At 38.5% G+C, this 15,540-nt stretch overlaps 2 protein-coding genes and 1 non-coding gene across 3 annotated transcripts; 2 read left to right on the top strand and 1 right to left on the bottom strand.

The window, feature by feature from the left end:
• Positions 1 to 175: 175 nt before the first annotated feature.
• Positions 176 to 294, bottom strand: LOC126055683 (5S ribosomal RNA). Its single transcript, XR_007511608.2, has one exon. It is a non-coding gene; the product is annotated as a 5S ribosomal RNA (ribosomal RNA).
• A 373-nt stretch (positions 295 to 667) lies between these two features.
• On the top strand, positions 668 to 2,613 carry LOC110382363 (tigger transposable element-derived protein 1). Its single transcript, XM_021342972.3, has one exon. The coding sequence runs from the start codon at positions 880 to 882 to the stop codon at positions 2,503 to 2,505; it is 1,626 nt and encodes a 541-aa protein (XP_021198647.3). The 5' UTR covers positions 668 to 879; the 3' UTR covers positions 2,506 to 2,613.
• A 4,828-nt stretch (positions 2,614 to 7,441) lies between these two features.
• On the top strand, positions 7,442 to 9,721 carry LOC110382359 (uncharacterized). The gene is made up of 3 exons (XM_049845966.2): positions 7,442 to 7,633; positions 8,111 to 8,420; positions 8,861 to 9,721. The coding sequence occupies exons 1-3, from the start codon at positions 7,452 to 7,454 to the stop codon at positions 9,662 to 9,664; spliced, it is 1,296 nt and encodes a 431-aa protein (XP_049701923.2). The 5' UTR covers positions 7,442 to 7,451; the 3' UTR covers positions 9,665 to 9,721.
• Positions 9,722 to 15,540: the final 5,819 nt, after the last annotated feature.

Here is a 15,540-nt window from a genome sequence, read left to right as displayed (position 1 = left end):
AATTCAGGGTGTCCGCTTCATTCATAGGTACAAAATAAAATCGCTGATCTTAGCAGGAAGCGCCTTGCGCCTACAAGATGAAGGTTCCAAATTGCAGTCGTTTTTCGAAAAAATTGCAGTTCATAGACCCAGCAACTACAATTTTTATTTTAAAAGTAAAATAAAAAAGGCAAAAAGCCAACGTCACGCGGTGTTCCCAGGCGGTCACCCATCCAAGTACTGACCGCGCCCGATGTTGCTTAACTTCGGTGATCGGACGAGAACCGGTGTATTCAACGTGGTATGGACGTTGGCGAATGAGAATACAAAATTATCGTTCATGATAAGAAATGTTAATGATTAGTTACATCATATAAATAAAAAATGGCGTTATTACGAAGTACATAGATCTCTTATTCATTCTCTAATAGATCTCTTATCTTATTCATTAAAGAAAACTCCCGTTCAGACTAAGTTAATTATTGTACTATGCTCGCCTTATTACCAGTAGCCATCAATCGATCAAAATCATGTTTTTTTTTAATTTATCTTTTGTTTAGCTAAATATAGTCGTTTAAAATACGAAAATGAGTCAATTAAATTTAAATTGTGCTGTAGCGACATCTATTGATGTGTGGATGAACTTAGCGGGCCGCCTGTCAGTCGACGTCGACAATCTCGCGACCAGTCTCCACAGAGTACATTGCCAGTTCCCCCGCGCCCCGCTAGCGCGTCACACGTATACGTCCGCGTTTCCCTTTCGTTCGCCTTCAGTTTATTGTGGTAAAGTGTTGACGTCCCCATTTGTTATCAAACAACCTTCTTGAGTACACGTACCCATACAAATACGCGTACCGACAGGATTTGAGTAATTGAAAATCTGTGTTTCAAAATATCATTATGAAAAGGAATACACCGCAAAATGGAGATATTGTTCCCAAAAAAAAAAAGAATAAAATAATTAGTTTAGAAACCAAGATACTCGTCATAAATGAATATGAAAACGGAAAGACGATGTACGGAATTTCTAAGGAACTCGAGCTACATAGAAGTACGGTGAGCAAAATTTTGGAAAATAGGGAAAGTATTTTAGAGGAATACGCTAGAATTAAAGGCAGTAAACCTAAAAAAACCTGGCTTTTAACTGAAACAGAATCGATTTTAATGTTATGGTGCTCTGACCAAGCTAGGGACAATATTGAGCTAACAAAAGAAAGCGTATGTGAACAAGCCATGGAATTATTTGAGTCATTGAAATCACAACATAGCGAATATAGTGACGAAACATTTGATGCAAACGATTACTGGTATATTGATTTCAAACGTCGCTGTGGCTGGTACAAGGCTGCAGGGACACAGGAAACTGCATCTAAACCTGAGTTAAATGTTGAAAGAATAAAACAGGCCATAGACAATGGGGGCTATTCGCCACAGACTGTATTCAATGTTTGCTACACGTCGTTATTTTGGAAGAAATTGCCTGATGCTTGTGAAATCGCACGCGCAGAGCAAGCATCTGAAACAGGTTTCAAAAAATCTAAGGACCCATTAACAATCATGGTTGGTGGAAATGCAGCAGGAGATTTCAAGTTGAAACCTCTTATGGTGTACCGTACTGAAAACCCAAAAGCTTTACATGGTAAGTCTAAAGGTGGGCTGCCCGTCATTTGGAAGTCCAACCCGAGGGCGTGTATGTTGCCTTCTCTCTTCGAGGACTGGTTTGGCAACCATTTCATTCCTTCGGTACAAAACTACTGCACTTCAAATGGAATACCATTCAAAGTCATGCTGATTATTGCCAGCGCCCCAGAACATTTGCCTAGCACTTTGCTTGACTTTGACCATCGCGTGAAGATACTTTTCCTATCTCAAGATGAAGCATATTCGCAACCAATGACGGACGTGATCTCAATACTGAAAGCAGATTACACGCTCCGGTTATTGGAGTACATCAAATCTACTGTGGAGCCAGCTGCCTCGGCCAGACTCTTCATGGTAGCAGGTTTAATGGCTTGGCAGAAGTTTAATATTCTACACGCAATAAGAATTTTCATGGATTCATGGGAAGGTTTGGATCAAGAAGACTGGATCTCGGCCTGGGAGAAGATATTTCTGACAAGTAATGGAGCTGATGAGAGTGATGAATCGACCGATAAGCACAGTCGAGTTTCACAAATAATTGAAAATATTGAGCAACTTGCACATGAGCTTAAATTAAATGTCAGTGACAGAGATATTGAGGCGCTGTTATATTCTCACTCTACAGAACTCACACCAGATGAGTTTATAGAATTACGAGCTCAAAGTGTATTGGAAGAACACGAAACCTCAGAAACATTAGGACACACAACGTCAAACATGACTGTCGAAAATTTGTCGGAGGCGCTCACTGGTATTAAAAACGGGTTAAACATATTACAGGACATCGATTCAAATGAAAGTAGAGCTAGGGATATTAAGAAACAAATATATGAATTACTGAAACCTTACGAAGAAACATTAAGTTCGAAAATAATGGATAATTAAGATGAAGATACAAGTACCTACGCTACTTATAGTGCGGAAAGATCTCAACAAGGTTTCTTACCCCGAAATCTGTTAACATAATATAATGATTGTGATAATTTTAGATTTAGTAAACGTGTGATTATGAATGTGTATTGATTGACATGGACGTTGTTAATAAATTCATATTTATTTTTGCAAAATCTGTTTTAATTCCTCTCCAAAATGAACCTATAAGATCATATTTTAAAATTGTCTAAGTATTTATAGTACCTACTTAAATATTTTTTGTAAATAAAATACTAGCTTTACTAGTGGTCACTCGGAGATTGACTATGCACTTATTATTGTTTTTTTTATTAGAAAATTTTACTTAGGCTAGGTATGTTATTTATTGAAGGTTCATTTGAACCAGTTTTTTAAAACTTGAGACTTATTTACTCCATATCATCGTCATTGTCGTCCAGCGCTGAAAGTAGGCCTCCCAAGGAACGCCAAGCATCCCGGGTAATCTATTATTATGTAGTACTTAACACGTCGTTATTCAATTCCAATAACAATACATTACAATAATTACCTAAGTACAGAAATATTTAAGTATAGTAGAAATCTTAATAAACAAGTCGTTCTGTGAATGTCTCCGTCACAGTCGACCGTCCGAATTTACCCCACCGCTGCTTTATGAAGTACCAGGGACGCATAAGTTCCGAGGAAACTCGCGATGGCGCATGGCCATATCTTTACCGTAGCATGGATGTTGTCTTTGGGTTTTTCGGTTGATAATGATCGAACGCGGGTCAAACCGCACGCAGAAGCTAGTTACTATGAATATATCACAAGGATTTAATTAAGTACCTATATGTACTTATATTATGGGGATAGGGTGAAAGCTTTTCAACAGTGAAAGATGTTTATAAAATTATTATCTAGTACTTAGTAACTATTATATAATCTGTGGTAGTACCTTTAATCGTGGTGGCCTAGTGGGCAAAGAACCAACCTCTCGAGTATGAGGGCGCGGGTTCGATTCCAGGTCAGGCAAGTACCAATGCAACTTTTCTAAGTTTGTATGTACTTTCTAAGTATATCTTAGACACCAATGACTGTGTTTCGGATGGCACGTTAAACTGTAGGTCCCGGCTGTCATTGAACATCCTTGGCAGTCGTTACGGGTAGTCAGAAGCCAGTAAGTCTGACACCAGTCTAACCAAGGGGTATTGGGTTGCCCGGGTAACTGGGTTGAGGAGGTCAGGCAGGGCAGTCGCTCCTTGTAAAGCACTGGTACTCAGCTACATCCGGTTAGACTGGAAGCCGACCCCAACATAGTTTGGGAAAAAGGCTCGGAGGATGATGAGTACCTTTAATCAAAAAATCCTCTAGATCTAGAGGTATAATATTTATTAGTTCCTACCTACTTACATAAATATGCTGTTGATTTAGGCAGAGATTACTTAATAGTTCCTATTTTTAGGTATTATGAGTAGATAAAACATAGGTAGGTGCCTAAATGCGCGTGGTGTGGACTGTGGGCACTTGGAGATTGGAGAATTGGTAAGTACTAAAATACATGTAGCTCCGCTTATTAAGCACATGTTATTTATTGTGGAATTTGGGATTGGAACTTATTTCTTCATCATCATCATCGTACCAGCCAATTGCTGTCTCAAGGAACTCCAACCATCCAGGTTAATTTATTATTATGTACTTATCTATTCAATTGATTATAATTACCTACCTAAAATTAAAAAAGTGCAGAAATTCAAACAGTAAACAATAATTCCATAACCGGGCACGCGCACCTAAGGGGCCACGAGGGGACGGAGCGTCTGAGCGGGGCGAGGTTACAATACGCGCGCTAGCTTATAACTAAACGTCGTAAGCGACAAAATGGTTTTGTAATTTTATTATTTAGAAATGATAATTTGATAAAAATTCCTTCTACAATTTTAAAGAGTATGTATATACTCAACTACGAAAAAAGTTAAGAGGCTTAAATCGGTCCCGTTTGCCCATAATATGTGAATCTCTTTTTAAAAAGAGGTATGTTTGATATATTTTTCTCTGTTAAAAAAGTTACCTAATCATGTTTTTAAAACTAACAAAATAAGGTTTTTATCATGAACTTTCAGGTAACCAAGTTGTGTTTTGATCCGTTTCGTATTTACTGAGAAAAATTGAGATCATTGGCGCCAAAATTTCCCGTCGTCACACTCGGCCGGCCGAATTTACCCCACCGCTACTTTGTGAAGTACCAGGGACACATAAGTTCCGAGGAGACTCGGGATGGCGCTGGTTGTATGAAATATTAGTACGGAGTTCTTTGGCATTTTTGGGTTAGTAATGATGTAGCTTTTCATTAATTTTCAATTAGTATAGATCACAAATCTTCCACCTGAACCGTTTAAGCTGTAACATACAGATAGCTTAGACCCGGGAGAAGGACATAGGCTAGTTTTTGCCTCCATCCGGCTACGGGAAGGGAAGCAGTAATCTCGAAACGCGGGTTAAACCGCAGGCAGACAGAAGCTAGTTACTATGAATATATTACGTAAGTATGTACTTATATTATGGGGATAGGGTGGTCAGATAGGGCAGTTGCTCCTTGTAAAGCACTGGTACACAGCTACATCCGGTTAGACTGGAAGCCGACCCCAACATAGTTGGGCAAAAGGCTCGGAGGATGACGATTATGGGCTGTGGGGATAGGGTGAAGCTTCAATCAAAAAAATCCTCTATAGGTAATATTTATTACTTCTTACATATTTATACATGCTGTTGATTTAGTTTAGGTATTATGAGTAAATAAATAGGTACATACATAGGTAGCTGCCTAACTGCGCGTGGTGTGGTCACTTAGATATTGGAGAGTGTTTGGGTACTTACTAAAATACATGTAGCTCCACTTACTAAGTAAATGTTATTTATTACGGAACTTGGGATTGGGACTTAGGTATTTCTTCTTCATTATCATCATCATATCAGCCAATTGCTGTCCCAAGCAACTCCAACCATCCTGGTTAATTTATTATTATGTATTTATCTATTCAATTGATTAAAATTACCTTAAATTAAAAAAAGTGCAGAAATTCAAACAGTAAACAATAATTCCATAACCGGGCACGCGCACCTAAGAGGCCAAGAGGGGACGGAGCGTCTGAGCGGGGCGAGGATACAATACGCGCGCTAGCTTATAACTAAACGTCGTAAGCGACAAAATGGTTTTGTAATTTTATTATTTAGAAATGATAATTTGATAAAAATTCCTTCTACAATTTTAAAGAGTATGTATATACTCAACTACGAAAAAAGTTAAGAGGCTTAAATCGGTCCCGTTTGCCCAGAATATGTGAATCTCTTTTTAAAAAGAGGTATGTTTGATATATTTTTCTCTGTTAAAAAAGTTACCTAATCATGTTTTGAAAACTAACAAAATAAGGTTTTTGTCATGAACTTTCAGGTAACCAAGTTGTAATTTTGATCCGTTTTGTATTTACTGAGAAATATTGAGATCATTGGCGCAAAAATTTCTCGTCGTCACACTCGGCCGTCCGAATTTACCCCACCGCTACTTTATGAAGTACCAGGGACGCATAAGTTCCGAGGAGCCTCGTGATGCGCTGGTTGTAAGAAAACAATACTAATATTTTTTTCTTTGGGTTTTTCGATTGGTAATGATGCGCAGCTTTTCATTAATTTTCAATTAGTAGGTATACATCACAGATGACCAAATATTAGATCTTTGATTTTTAATAACAGTTACTTACATGCACTACCTATTATTCTCCATAATTTGGCGCTTAACTAAAGGTTACCTAACCTATCTTGATAGTCTAATAAACTACGGCTCAAAATAATAAGTAGTTAGGTATATTGTTTTTTTAGCCGCATGTTATTTTATAATGTAAAAAAAATGTTAAACCTTTACTTAAGCGTCTACTCAAATGGAGAAAGAAGGTTACAAAATTAAATATGAATTTTATTTACATAATATTTACATTAATTTTAAAAATTAAAAATAAACTTATATGTACAACTTAAAACTAATACATTGCATCAAAAAATTGCTCCTCATCGCTGTCACCGGGTAATGTACCCAGAAGGCTGGCAGCATTGCCACGTTGGATGGCAATGCTCAACCTCTGTGCGAAATAAAAGCCAGCCCTTGGGTCACGAGAAGTGTCAACAAGGCGTTTAGAAATTTCCTTCGCAAGCGCGTGAGCACTCGGACCCCACGGCCCGAGAGTTTCAACCCCAAACGGCTCAAACATGTAATTCCCGATAAGGCAACTACAAACTCGTGTGCAATATTTATTTTCTAGCACATTATTTATAAAGAAAATCTTTTTTTACATAAATAATTCAATAAATTTTAAAGCTTATCGTTTTAAAAAGCCCCCGCACGTATTAATAATCTTCAGAATAAATCGAAATATCCCACATTTCAACGCCATTCTGCTGCGAGTTTGGCACGTTCAGTGACGTAGCGATCCGTTTTGCCCCGTCATATTCGCGCATGGAAACAGTGAGTACTAGGCGACCATGAGTAAGAAGGAGGTTCAAGTTCATACAACGGAGCTGGGAGTCAGCGGCATCTATTGACAAACGTAAGAACCTGTTCGACATTCTGCATACTACATTAGTTTATTTTTCTAGGCTTATTAGTATATCTGCTATAATTTGTGTATGTTTTGACTAATTATGAAGGTAAATCAACTTGTCATTGATATGAACGTGTCGGCTGCGTCGTAGACAGCCGCGGCGACGTCAGCGACATCTAGTTAATAACAGGTGAAACCACACAAAATGGAAGTACGCTATCTTTCAGTAGCTTGGTTAAATAGTTCGCTATTCACCACTAGAGGGCGTCTGAACCACAAAATAAGCCAATCACAGGCCAATGTGTACTGGCAATGCACAAATTGTAGGCCACGATCACGATTGGGTGTTTACACATTGGCGCACCGCGCATGGCTGGCTCATTGCTGCCTGGGAAACCACTCGCGATGGACGTCCAAGTAGTTACGGCTGCGTCTATATATTTGTATAACGTTTACAAGTATTACAGAAGTGTGTACCGTCACAAAGTTATTAAAAAGAAATTGCGAAAAAGGCGATGCTGGATGCTGAACATTCATCGAAACAGGACAAGGTACGTTGATTTTTTAATTTGGAGGTTATGATATTAATATTTAGAATTAGAATGTTAAGGCCATCGCCATTGTGTACAGGGGGTAATGGTATATGATGGCGTTGTTGATGAAGTTGTCAGTTTTTTGGGCACACTTCAAAAGGATCGTGGCGTAGCCGTGGCCTGTGGTGATTACACAATGGGCCAATGTTTAGTTCGTCACCGGCCGCTGAGGATAGTACACTTTTGTGTTGCGTGTACAAATAAATATAGTAGTGTAGTATAATATATTATAAATATAGTAGTATAGTATACAAATAACCGTAACTACTTCGACGTCCATCGCAAGTGGTTTGCACGGCAGCAATGACCCATGCGCAATTGTGTGAACACCCAAGTGATCGTGGCCTACAATAAATTGTGCATTGCAAAGCGTGGATAATCACAGGCCATTGTGTACTTTAACGTAGCATGACTATGTTTTTTTACCATTTTCAGGGAATTCATGGACAATCTCATAAGCGACCTTGTTGAAGAACCATCAGGGGTCGGTCACTTTGTTCGTATGTCATCAACTGATTTCGAATATATATTGCAAAAAATATCGCCAATTATTGCAAAAAAGGATACATATTGGCGAGAAGCGATACCTCCAAAAATAAGATTGGCATTAACATTGCGATTTCTTGCTACTGGAGACAGTTATAGGACCCTGCACAACCAATTTAAAATATCAAGTACACTCATATCTAGAATTATTCCTGAAGTCTGTTTGGCTCTGAACCAAGTGTTAAAGGACATGATTAAGGTGAGTTAGTATATACGTATTTGTATATACGTACATAATTTTTTTTTTGTCAAAAACTAGCTTCTGCCAGCGGTTTCACCCGCATCCCGTGGGAACTACTTCCCGTATCGGGATAAAAAGTTGCCTATAGCCTTCCTCGATAAATGGGCTATCTAACACTGAAAGAAATATTCAAATCGGACCAGTAGTTTCTGAGATTAGCGCGTTCAAACAAACAAACAAACTCTTCAGCTTTATAATATTAGTATAGATATAGAAAAGTGGAATTTCATAATCACCAATCCGCATTGAGCAAGCGTGGTGATTAATGCTCAATCCTTCTCCGCGTGAGATGAGGCCGCAGCCCAGCAGTGGGACGATAAAATGGCTGTAACAGTAAATAGTGGAATTGGTGTCTGTTCTCCAATGAATGCCTGAAAAAAATATATTTATTTTTTCAGATTCCCACAAGTCCTGAAGAATGGCTGACCAAAACGGAAGGATTCAGTTTTCCACATTGCCTCGGCGCGATTGATGGGAAGCATATTACCTTAGCATCAGCTCATGCCGGACCTGAATACTTGAATTACAAAGGAAGTTTCAGCATTGTTTTACTATCCCTTGTTGATAGTGATTACTGTTTTTCGTTTGCTGATATAGGAAGCAAGGGCAGAATCAGTGATGCAGGTATTTTAAAACAAAGCAATTTGTGGAAAAAAATATGCGATGGGACCCTTAATTTACCACCTAGTAGCCCACTTCCTGGAAGTAATACTAATATGCCTTATGTTTTTCTGGGTGATGGCGGTTTTGCTCTTAGTACTCATATTATGAGGCCGTTTTCTGGACGTTTTCTGTCAGGTACCCCAGAAAGAGTGTTTAATCAACAATTATCACGTTCTCGTGCGGTCGTAGAGAACACTTTCGGGATATTATCGTCAGTTTTTAGAGTTTTTCAAAAACCTATTCCATTAGATGTCGTTAAAACTTCTGCTATAACCCAGAGCTGTTTATTACTGCATAATTTTTTGAGAAAGAGTGATTCATCTCGCGATATTTATACTCCACCAGGCAGTGTTGACAGCTATGATAGAAATGGTGAATTGGTCCATGTAGGTTTGAGAGTAAACCATAAAGAAAATCTTTTACCATTACAATCTGTACCTCATCGGGCTCCTAGTAGTGCTACGCAAATAAGATCAAATTTTATGAATTACATCTATCAAAGTAGACTATCCAGTGGTAGGGAATGTGATAATGCATAATTTAATTAGAAATTTAAATGAGTAAATACGTACTTGCTAATTAATAAAAAATATTGGAAACTATTTAGTTGTTTTACTTACCTACTCTTTGTTCATCTGTCGATATAATACTTTTGCATGTATACCTATTTCCTTTCAAAAATGCCTCCGTAACGTCACAAAAAATCCAAATTGGCTTATAAAGTTTTTCTCCCACACCAGATCGGATCGAATCTTGTTTTTTTTTTTTTTTAATGCATCCAAAATTTCTTTTTTTTTAAAGTTCTGAAACAGGAATTTTCAGGGAGTCTGCAATGCGATTCTCACCACTATATTTATTTTTACACGCAAGACAAAAGTGTACTATCCTGATCAGCAGCCGGTGACGAACTAAACAATGGCCGATTGTGTAAACACCACAGGCCACGCTACGCCACGATTCCTTTGTAGTGTGCCCAAAAAACCGACAACTCCCCAATTGCAAGCCACGATTGGCAATTGTCTGGGTCTGCCATCATTTACCATTAGGTACCCCCTGTATACAAAAGGCGATGGCCTGGGCATGGGTAATCTGTGGCATGGGCCATTGTGCAGTGGGGTCTTTGGGTGAATCAGTGAATCAATTGGGATAAAATTCCGTTCCGATCTCTGTGGCATGGGCCATTGTGCACTGGGGTCTTTGGGTGAATCAGTGAAATCAGTTGGGATAAAATTCACTTCCGATCTCAATGTTAATTATGATACTTGAGGACTGTGACAGCTCCATCATCCTCCGAGCCTTTTTTCCCAACTATGTTGGGGTCGGCTTCCAGTCTAACCGGATGTAGCTGAGTACCTACCAGTGCTTTACAAGGACTGTGACAGCTCAATCTCGTTTTGAATTCGAGCACGCTAAGAAACGGCTAGGCAGATCATGTAGGTAGGTACCAACAAGACGCAATCAACGCTTGTTTACATTTCGTTCACAGGTGACACATATACATACCTACTACATACTTACCTATTTGTTGCATGAAAGTATTGTAAACATGTGTGGGTGCGATGCGGCACAAATACATAGATAGTCAAACATATAGATAGTTACGTACATAGAGTTAGGTAGGTACGATAGACGGGACGCTGTCGAAGCGCGCAGTGGCGGGCCCGCCGCCGCGCCTCCGGTGAATCATTGGGTAATGTACCGATACTGCGAACGAATCATCTTGATCCTTGAAATTGGAAGGACATGGATGAGCTGTTGATAGAAGTGTCGCATTTTTATGTCGCTAATTCTTACGAAGATTCTGTAAGTTGTTCTGAAAAATTGCTGTACCTACCTAAGCGACTTACGAAGGGGTTTTACATTTTTAATCGTAAGTTAATTTCGTAAGTATAACTTGCAAGTGTAAGTGGAATTTATGCATTCATTTTTTTATTGAATATCTTTCGAGAGCTGTTAGGGAACTCTAGGAAAGATTGATATCTATTTACACAGTTATCATTGCTAAAAATGGAATTATTTTTATAAAATATGTATTAGCGTATGATTTAATGTTATACATAATATTTATGTATTGTATTTTCTGTGGCCCTTACAGGCCTGATTTAAATAAATAAGTATTAATTATAATATTATAATTCAAATTACTTTTTTTATGACATCGTTTAACCCAGAAGTATTAAAATAACTGTAATAACAACCAAGCATTTTATATTATCAATGAAAAAATCTTGCAAAAGTATCAAGTAGACACAGTCGCAGTTTACACAAGGTGAGTGGCACAAGCGCTCGACTGCTTTGTTCCCGGGCAGGCCGCGCTCCGTATCGCATGTAAACTGTAGATATATCACGTATATGTGTATGTATACTATACTTCTGTTATTGACTACAGTAAGTAGATACGTTATCATGTACGATCACTGTCAGGTTTTGCTCCAGATGAATTTAATGTTGTAGACTAGTCTCCACCCGCAGTTTTACGCGCTGCCCGAAGTAACTTTTGCCCGGTAATCGAGCCAAAGGAAGTCGATCGTCTCATGATTAAAATTATGAGACGATCATTTAAATTACGCAACATTATTTTGTACCGTTTTTTGGTACTGAAGATGTGTTATGAATAATTTTTATTGTAGGTAGGGTTCAAAGTTAGAAACAGCTGTTACATTATTCTAATTAAAGTAATAATGAGTATAAAAACAACTTTGGGAAAGTTGCTTGTAATTTAATTATTTAACTTTATGCAACATATTATACGCAGGCCGACTGAATGCCACAGGCATTCTCGCCAGTCAACCTTAGGGTGATATGCAGAGATATTATGGTACCTAGGTGTAGTAATCATGTGCACAATCACGTGTTTAAATATCGCTCACTAATTTCTAGTCACACCATAAGTAACGCAAATGTAAATAAGCACAAAGTATCAAGACGTGTCGGTAGCTACGGTCGCGGCGAGTGGCGCTGGCGCTGCTTTGTTCCCGGGCTGCGCCGCGCTCCGCCCCGCTACGCCGACATCACAGGGCTGCCACAAACAATGATTATTTATTCAAATTAAATTATTATATGTAAAAAAATATCGTTCACTAAAACACGCTTATCATGTATTGTCATCAGACCTCACAACGTGTGCAAAATTTCATCCTAATCGAAGACTGGGAAGTAGCTCAAATTACGATTCTAAGATTTTTTACATGCATAGTTACAAGTGAAGCTAACATAAGCGGGTTAAAAATCAAGATGCTAGGTCAGATAGAAGCTATAAATAGAAGATAAAGACTAGTTGGTAAAACCCCTGTTATTAAAGAATAAAAGTTATTTTAATATTGCATACAATACAATAAATGAAAAAATAAATAAATGTTTAAAAATATGTTTGCCAGCCCTACCGCAACCGGGGCGGGCCGATAACAATATCGCTGAGTGCGCGCGTCGACTCGCGCCGAGCCGAGTGTCCGCCGCCTAATTTACTCCTGCCGCGTTCTGCCACCCTAGTACACGCGACACGACAGCGCTCGCTTTCTTGCATTCGCTGCGGGAAAACCTTGCGGTTTCTGTCGAAAGTTCTGACTTTGCAGGTTGGGGGTTTGGCGGACCCTGGCCTAGGTTTGAATCCGTTAAAATCTTGGCGATTTTTGGAAGGGTTTTTGTTTCTAACAAATATATAAAACGCAGTCATCTCTTCTGCAGTCAATCGTGCACTAATCCCAATTTCATTTGGGATTCACACAGCTTCTCCCGCTGATCCATCCATCCATCCATACTTGAGATTTGTTGATAAAATTTATTTACGTTAGTTAAATCATTCGCGTGAACTAATTATACGGTCTGTTCATGACATTTTCAGTTAGATGGCGTTGAATTTAACATTCTTAGATTTTTTGGATTTTCGTGCTAATAATAAAAATTTGACCTTTTAATAAATAAAGTTTGTGCTTCTCATTATTCTTTATCGAACTAGTTATATTTAAAAATCCAAAATCCACACATATCGTTCGACATTCGAATAACAGAGTGCCTAGTGCGAGTTGAACAAAATTTTGCGAATGACTTCACTGTCGAGTTTAGTGAGTCAACTTCAAACGAACCGAATGCAATATTTAAGCGAGTGCGAGTTGCCATCTCGCAAATAAGTCGCATCACGTTTCCTCACGGCGAATAGCGATGATCATTTTTGTTAGGTTGGTGTTCCGTTCGCTTGGTGGGATAAACCTACCAAATTTAGAAAGACGTCATTTTAGCATGTAATCGTATGGGACGACTGTCTTTCAAAATTTTTGGGGTTATCGTTTGGATGTTTTGTTTATGTTTGACGCGACGCCCGAAAAAAGTTTTTAGTTGTTTTAAATTAATTAATTTAAAATGAAGACAAGTTCTTGTCTAGCACCTGGAGTGCTAGGGAAGCTTATATATTTCTATGAGTCAGAACCTCAGTTACTTGTTCTAAATACACACTTTTTTGGGATACGTGCTTTGCTTCTCTAATTGGCCTTTGATAGGATCCAGTGGCAAAAAAGAATAAAGCGGTAAGCACCTGCAAATAAAAGAAGGAGAAAGTTTCTTCAATCATATACATACCTAGTTTTGTTTTGGAAATTGATATTGTAACTTACATGAATTGATAAATAGGTACCTTATGTTCCAAGGAAACACGTAGAGTGGATTTTAGATTTGTGCTTTGTCTTAGTTAACTGCACAAGAACTTAAAAATCTTCTTGGACAATCTATATCTATGTCTAAATTGCGTCTCCGTGAGGTGAACTAACGAATTAAAAAATGCGCAAGCCCTTGCCCCAATTCTGGCGCTTTTGTTGCGTTCATCTTGGGCCTTTGCGGCCGCAAACATCCTCCGAGCAAAGAAAAAGCGTCTTGCCATATTTTTGGTATTATTTTCACTAAATAAAAACTTAATTGTTGATATACGAATATCTCCTCACTTCACTTTCACCACAAAAATCTTCGTGAGAACTTTTTGGTTAAATTCGATCGCGTTTGTATTTATTTACTATTCGATCTGTCAAAATCTGAATCTCGCACTCGCATCACGGCAGAAATAAACCAATCCCGTGCCTGTCACGTTCACTTGAGAGTCCGAGCGATTCGATTTCGAAAATTTGTAAACTGGCACTCGCTACTTTAGGTTCCAATTTTTGACACTAGGCGGAGCTGTTTCTGTTCCATACAAATCTTAGTATACGCGCTCTCATGTGAGTCCGTAAATAAATTCACGAAAACTCGCACTAAGCACTCAGAGTGCCTAGTGCGAGTTGAACAAAATTTTGCGAATGACTTCACTGTCGAGTTTAGCGAGTCAACTTCAAACGAACCGAATGCAATATTTAAGCGAGTGCGAGTTGCCATCTCGCAAACTACTCGCATCACGTTTCCTCACGGCGAATAGCGATGATCATTTTTGTTAGGTTGGTGTTCCGTTCGCTTGGTGGGATAAACCTACCAAATTTAGAAAGACGTCATTTTAGCATGTAATCGTATGGGACGACTGTCTTTCAACATTTTTGGGGTTATTGTTTGACGTTTTGTTTATGTTTGAACCGGCGCGACGCCCGAAAATTTGTAGTTGTTTTGAATTCATTAAAATTAATTTAAAATGAAGACAAGTTCATCCCAGTTTGATATGTTGGTGACATTTATGGAGCAGTAAGTGGAATTTTAATTATTTGGTGGCTAGTGTACTCATGTCTGTGAACTTGTAATCAAGTAGTTCAATGTTTTTTTAGGCATGGAGACATAAGCAAACCATCCTCCCATGCAAGAGGTAAAATAGCCTGTTTGGGTTATTGGGAAGAACTAGCACAATTGCTCAATAGTGACGGTAGCGGTGACTCTAAAACTGTTGACAAATGGAAGAAGGTTAGTAATGATTACCATCTACCTAATTTGCTTACAATGTGGTTAGCGAACTTTATAAAACAATATTCTTCATTGCATGATTTAAGGTTTGGAGTGATTATAAAAATAACACAAAGAAAAAAGCAGCCCGCTTGCATAGAGCAGCTAGCGGTACTGGTGGTGGTCCTGCCATGCACATCAAGCTATCAGACTTAGAACTCAGAGTTCTCAATATGATTGGTGCGCAAGTAGCAACGGGCTTAGCGGTGGCAGAGGCTGGGTTGGCACAGGTTTTAACTTATTAACTTGCCTATAATACATACTCAACTGCTTTTATCATAATTTGAGTTTATTGCAACTTATTTTTAATTCTCTTCCAGGGGGTTCACATTCCACCACAAGTTCAATGTGAAGAAGGTAAGCTGCTATTGTGAGCTTTCAACATATTGTTACTAATAATATAATAATTGTTACAATGATATTTTTTTATATTAAAATTCAGTTCCACAAGATAGTAATGAGCCAGCACCAGCAACCTCACCAATACCGGCACCAGCAGGCTCACCGCTAC

Source organism: Helicoverpa armigera, chromosome 25 (genome assembly GCF_030705265.1).
Source record: "Helicoverpa armigera isolate CAAS_96S chromosome 25, ASM3070526v1, whole genome shotgun sequence".
Taxonomy (NCBI): Eukaryota; Metazoa; Arthropoda; class Insecta; order Lepidoptera; family Noctuidae; genus Helicoverpa; species Helicoverpa armigera.
This window is presented reverse-complemented; position numbering and strand designations above follow the sequence as displayed.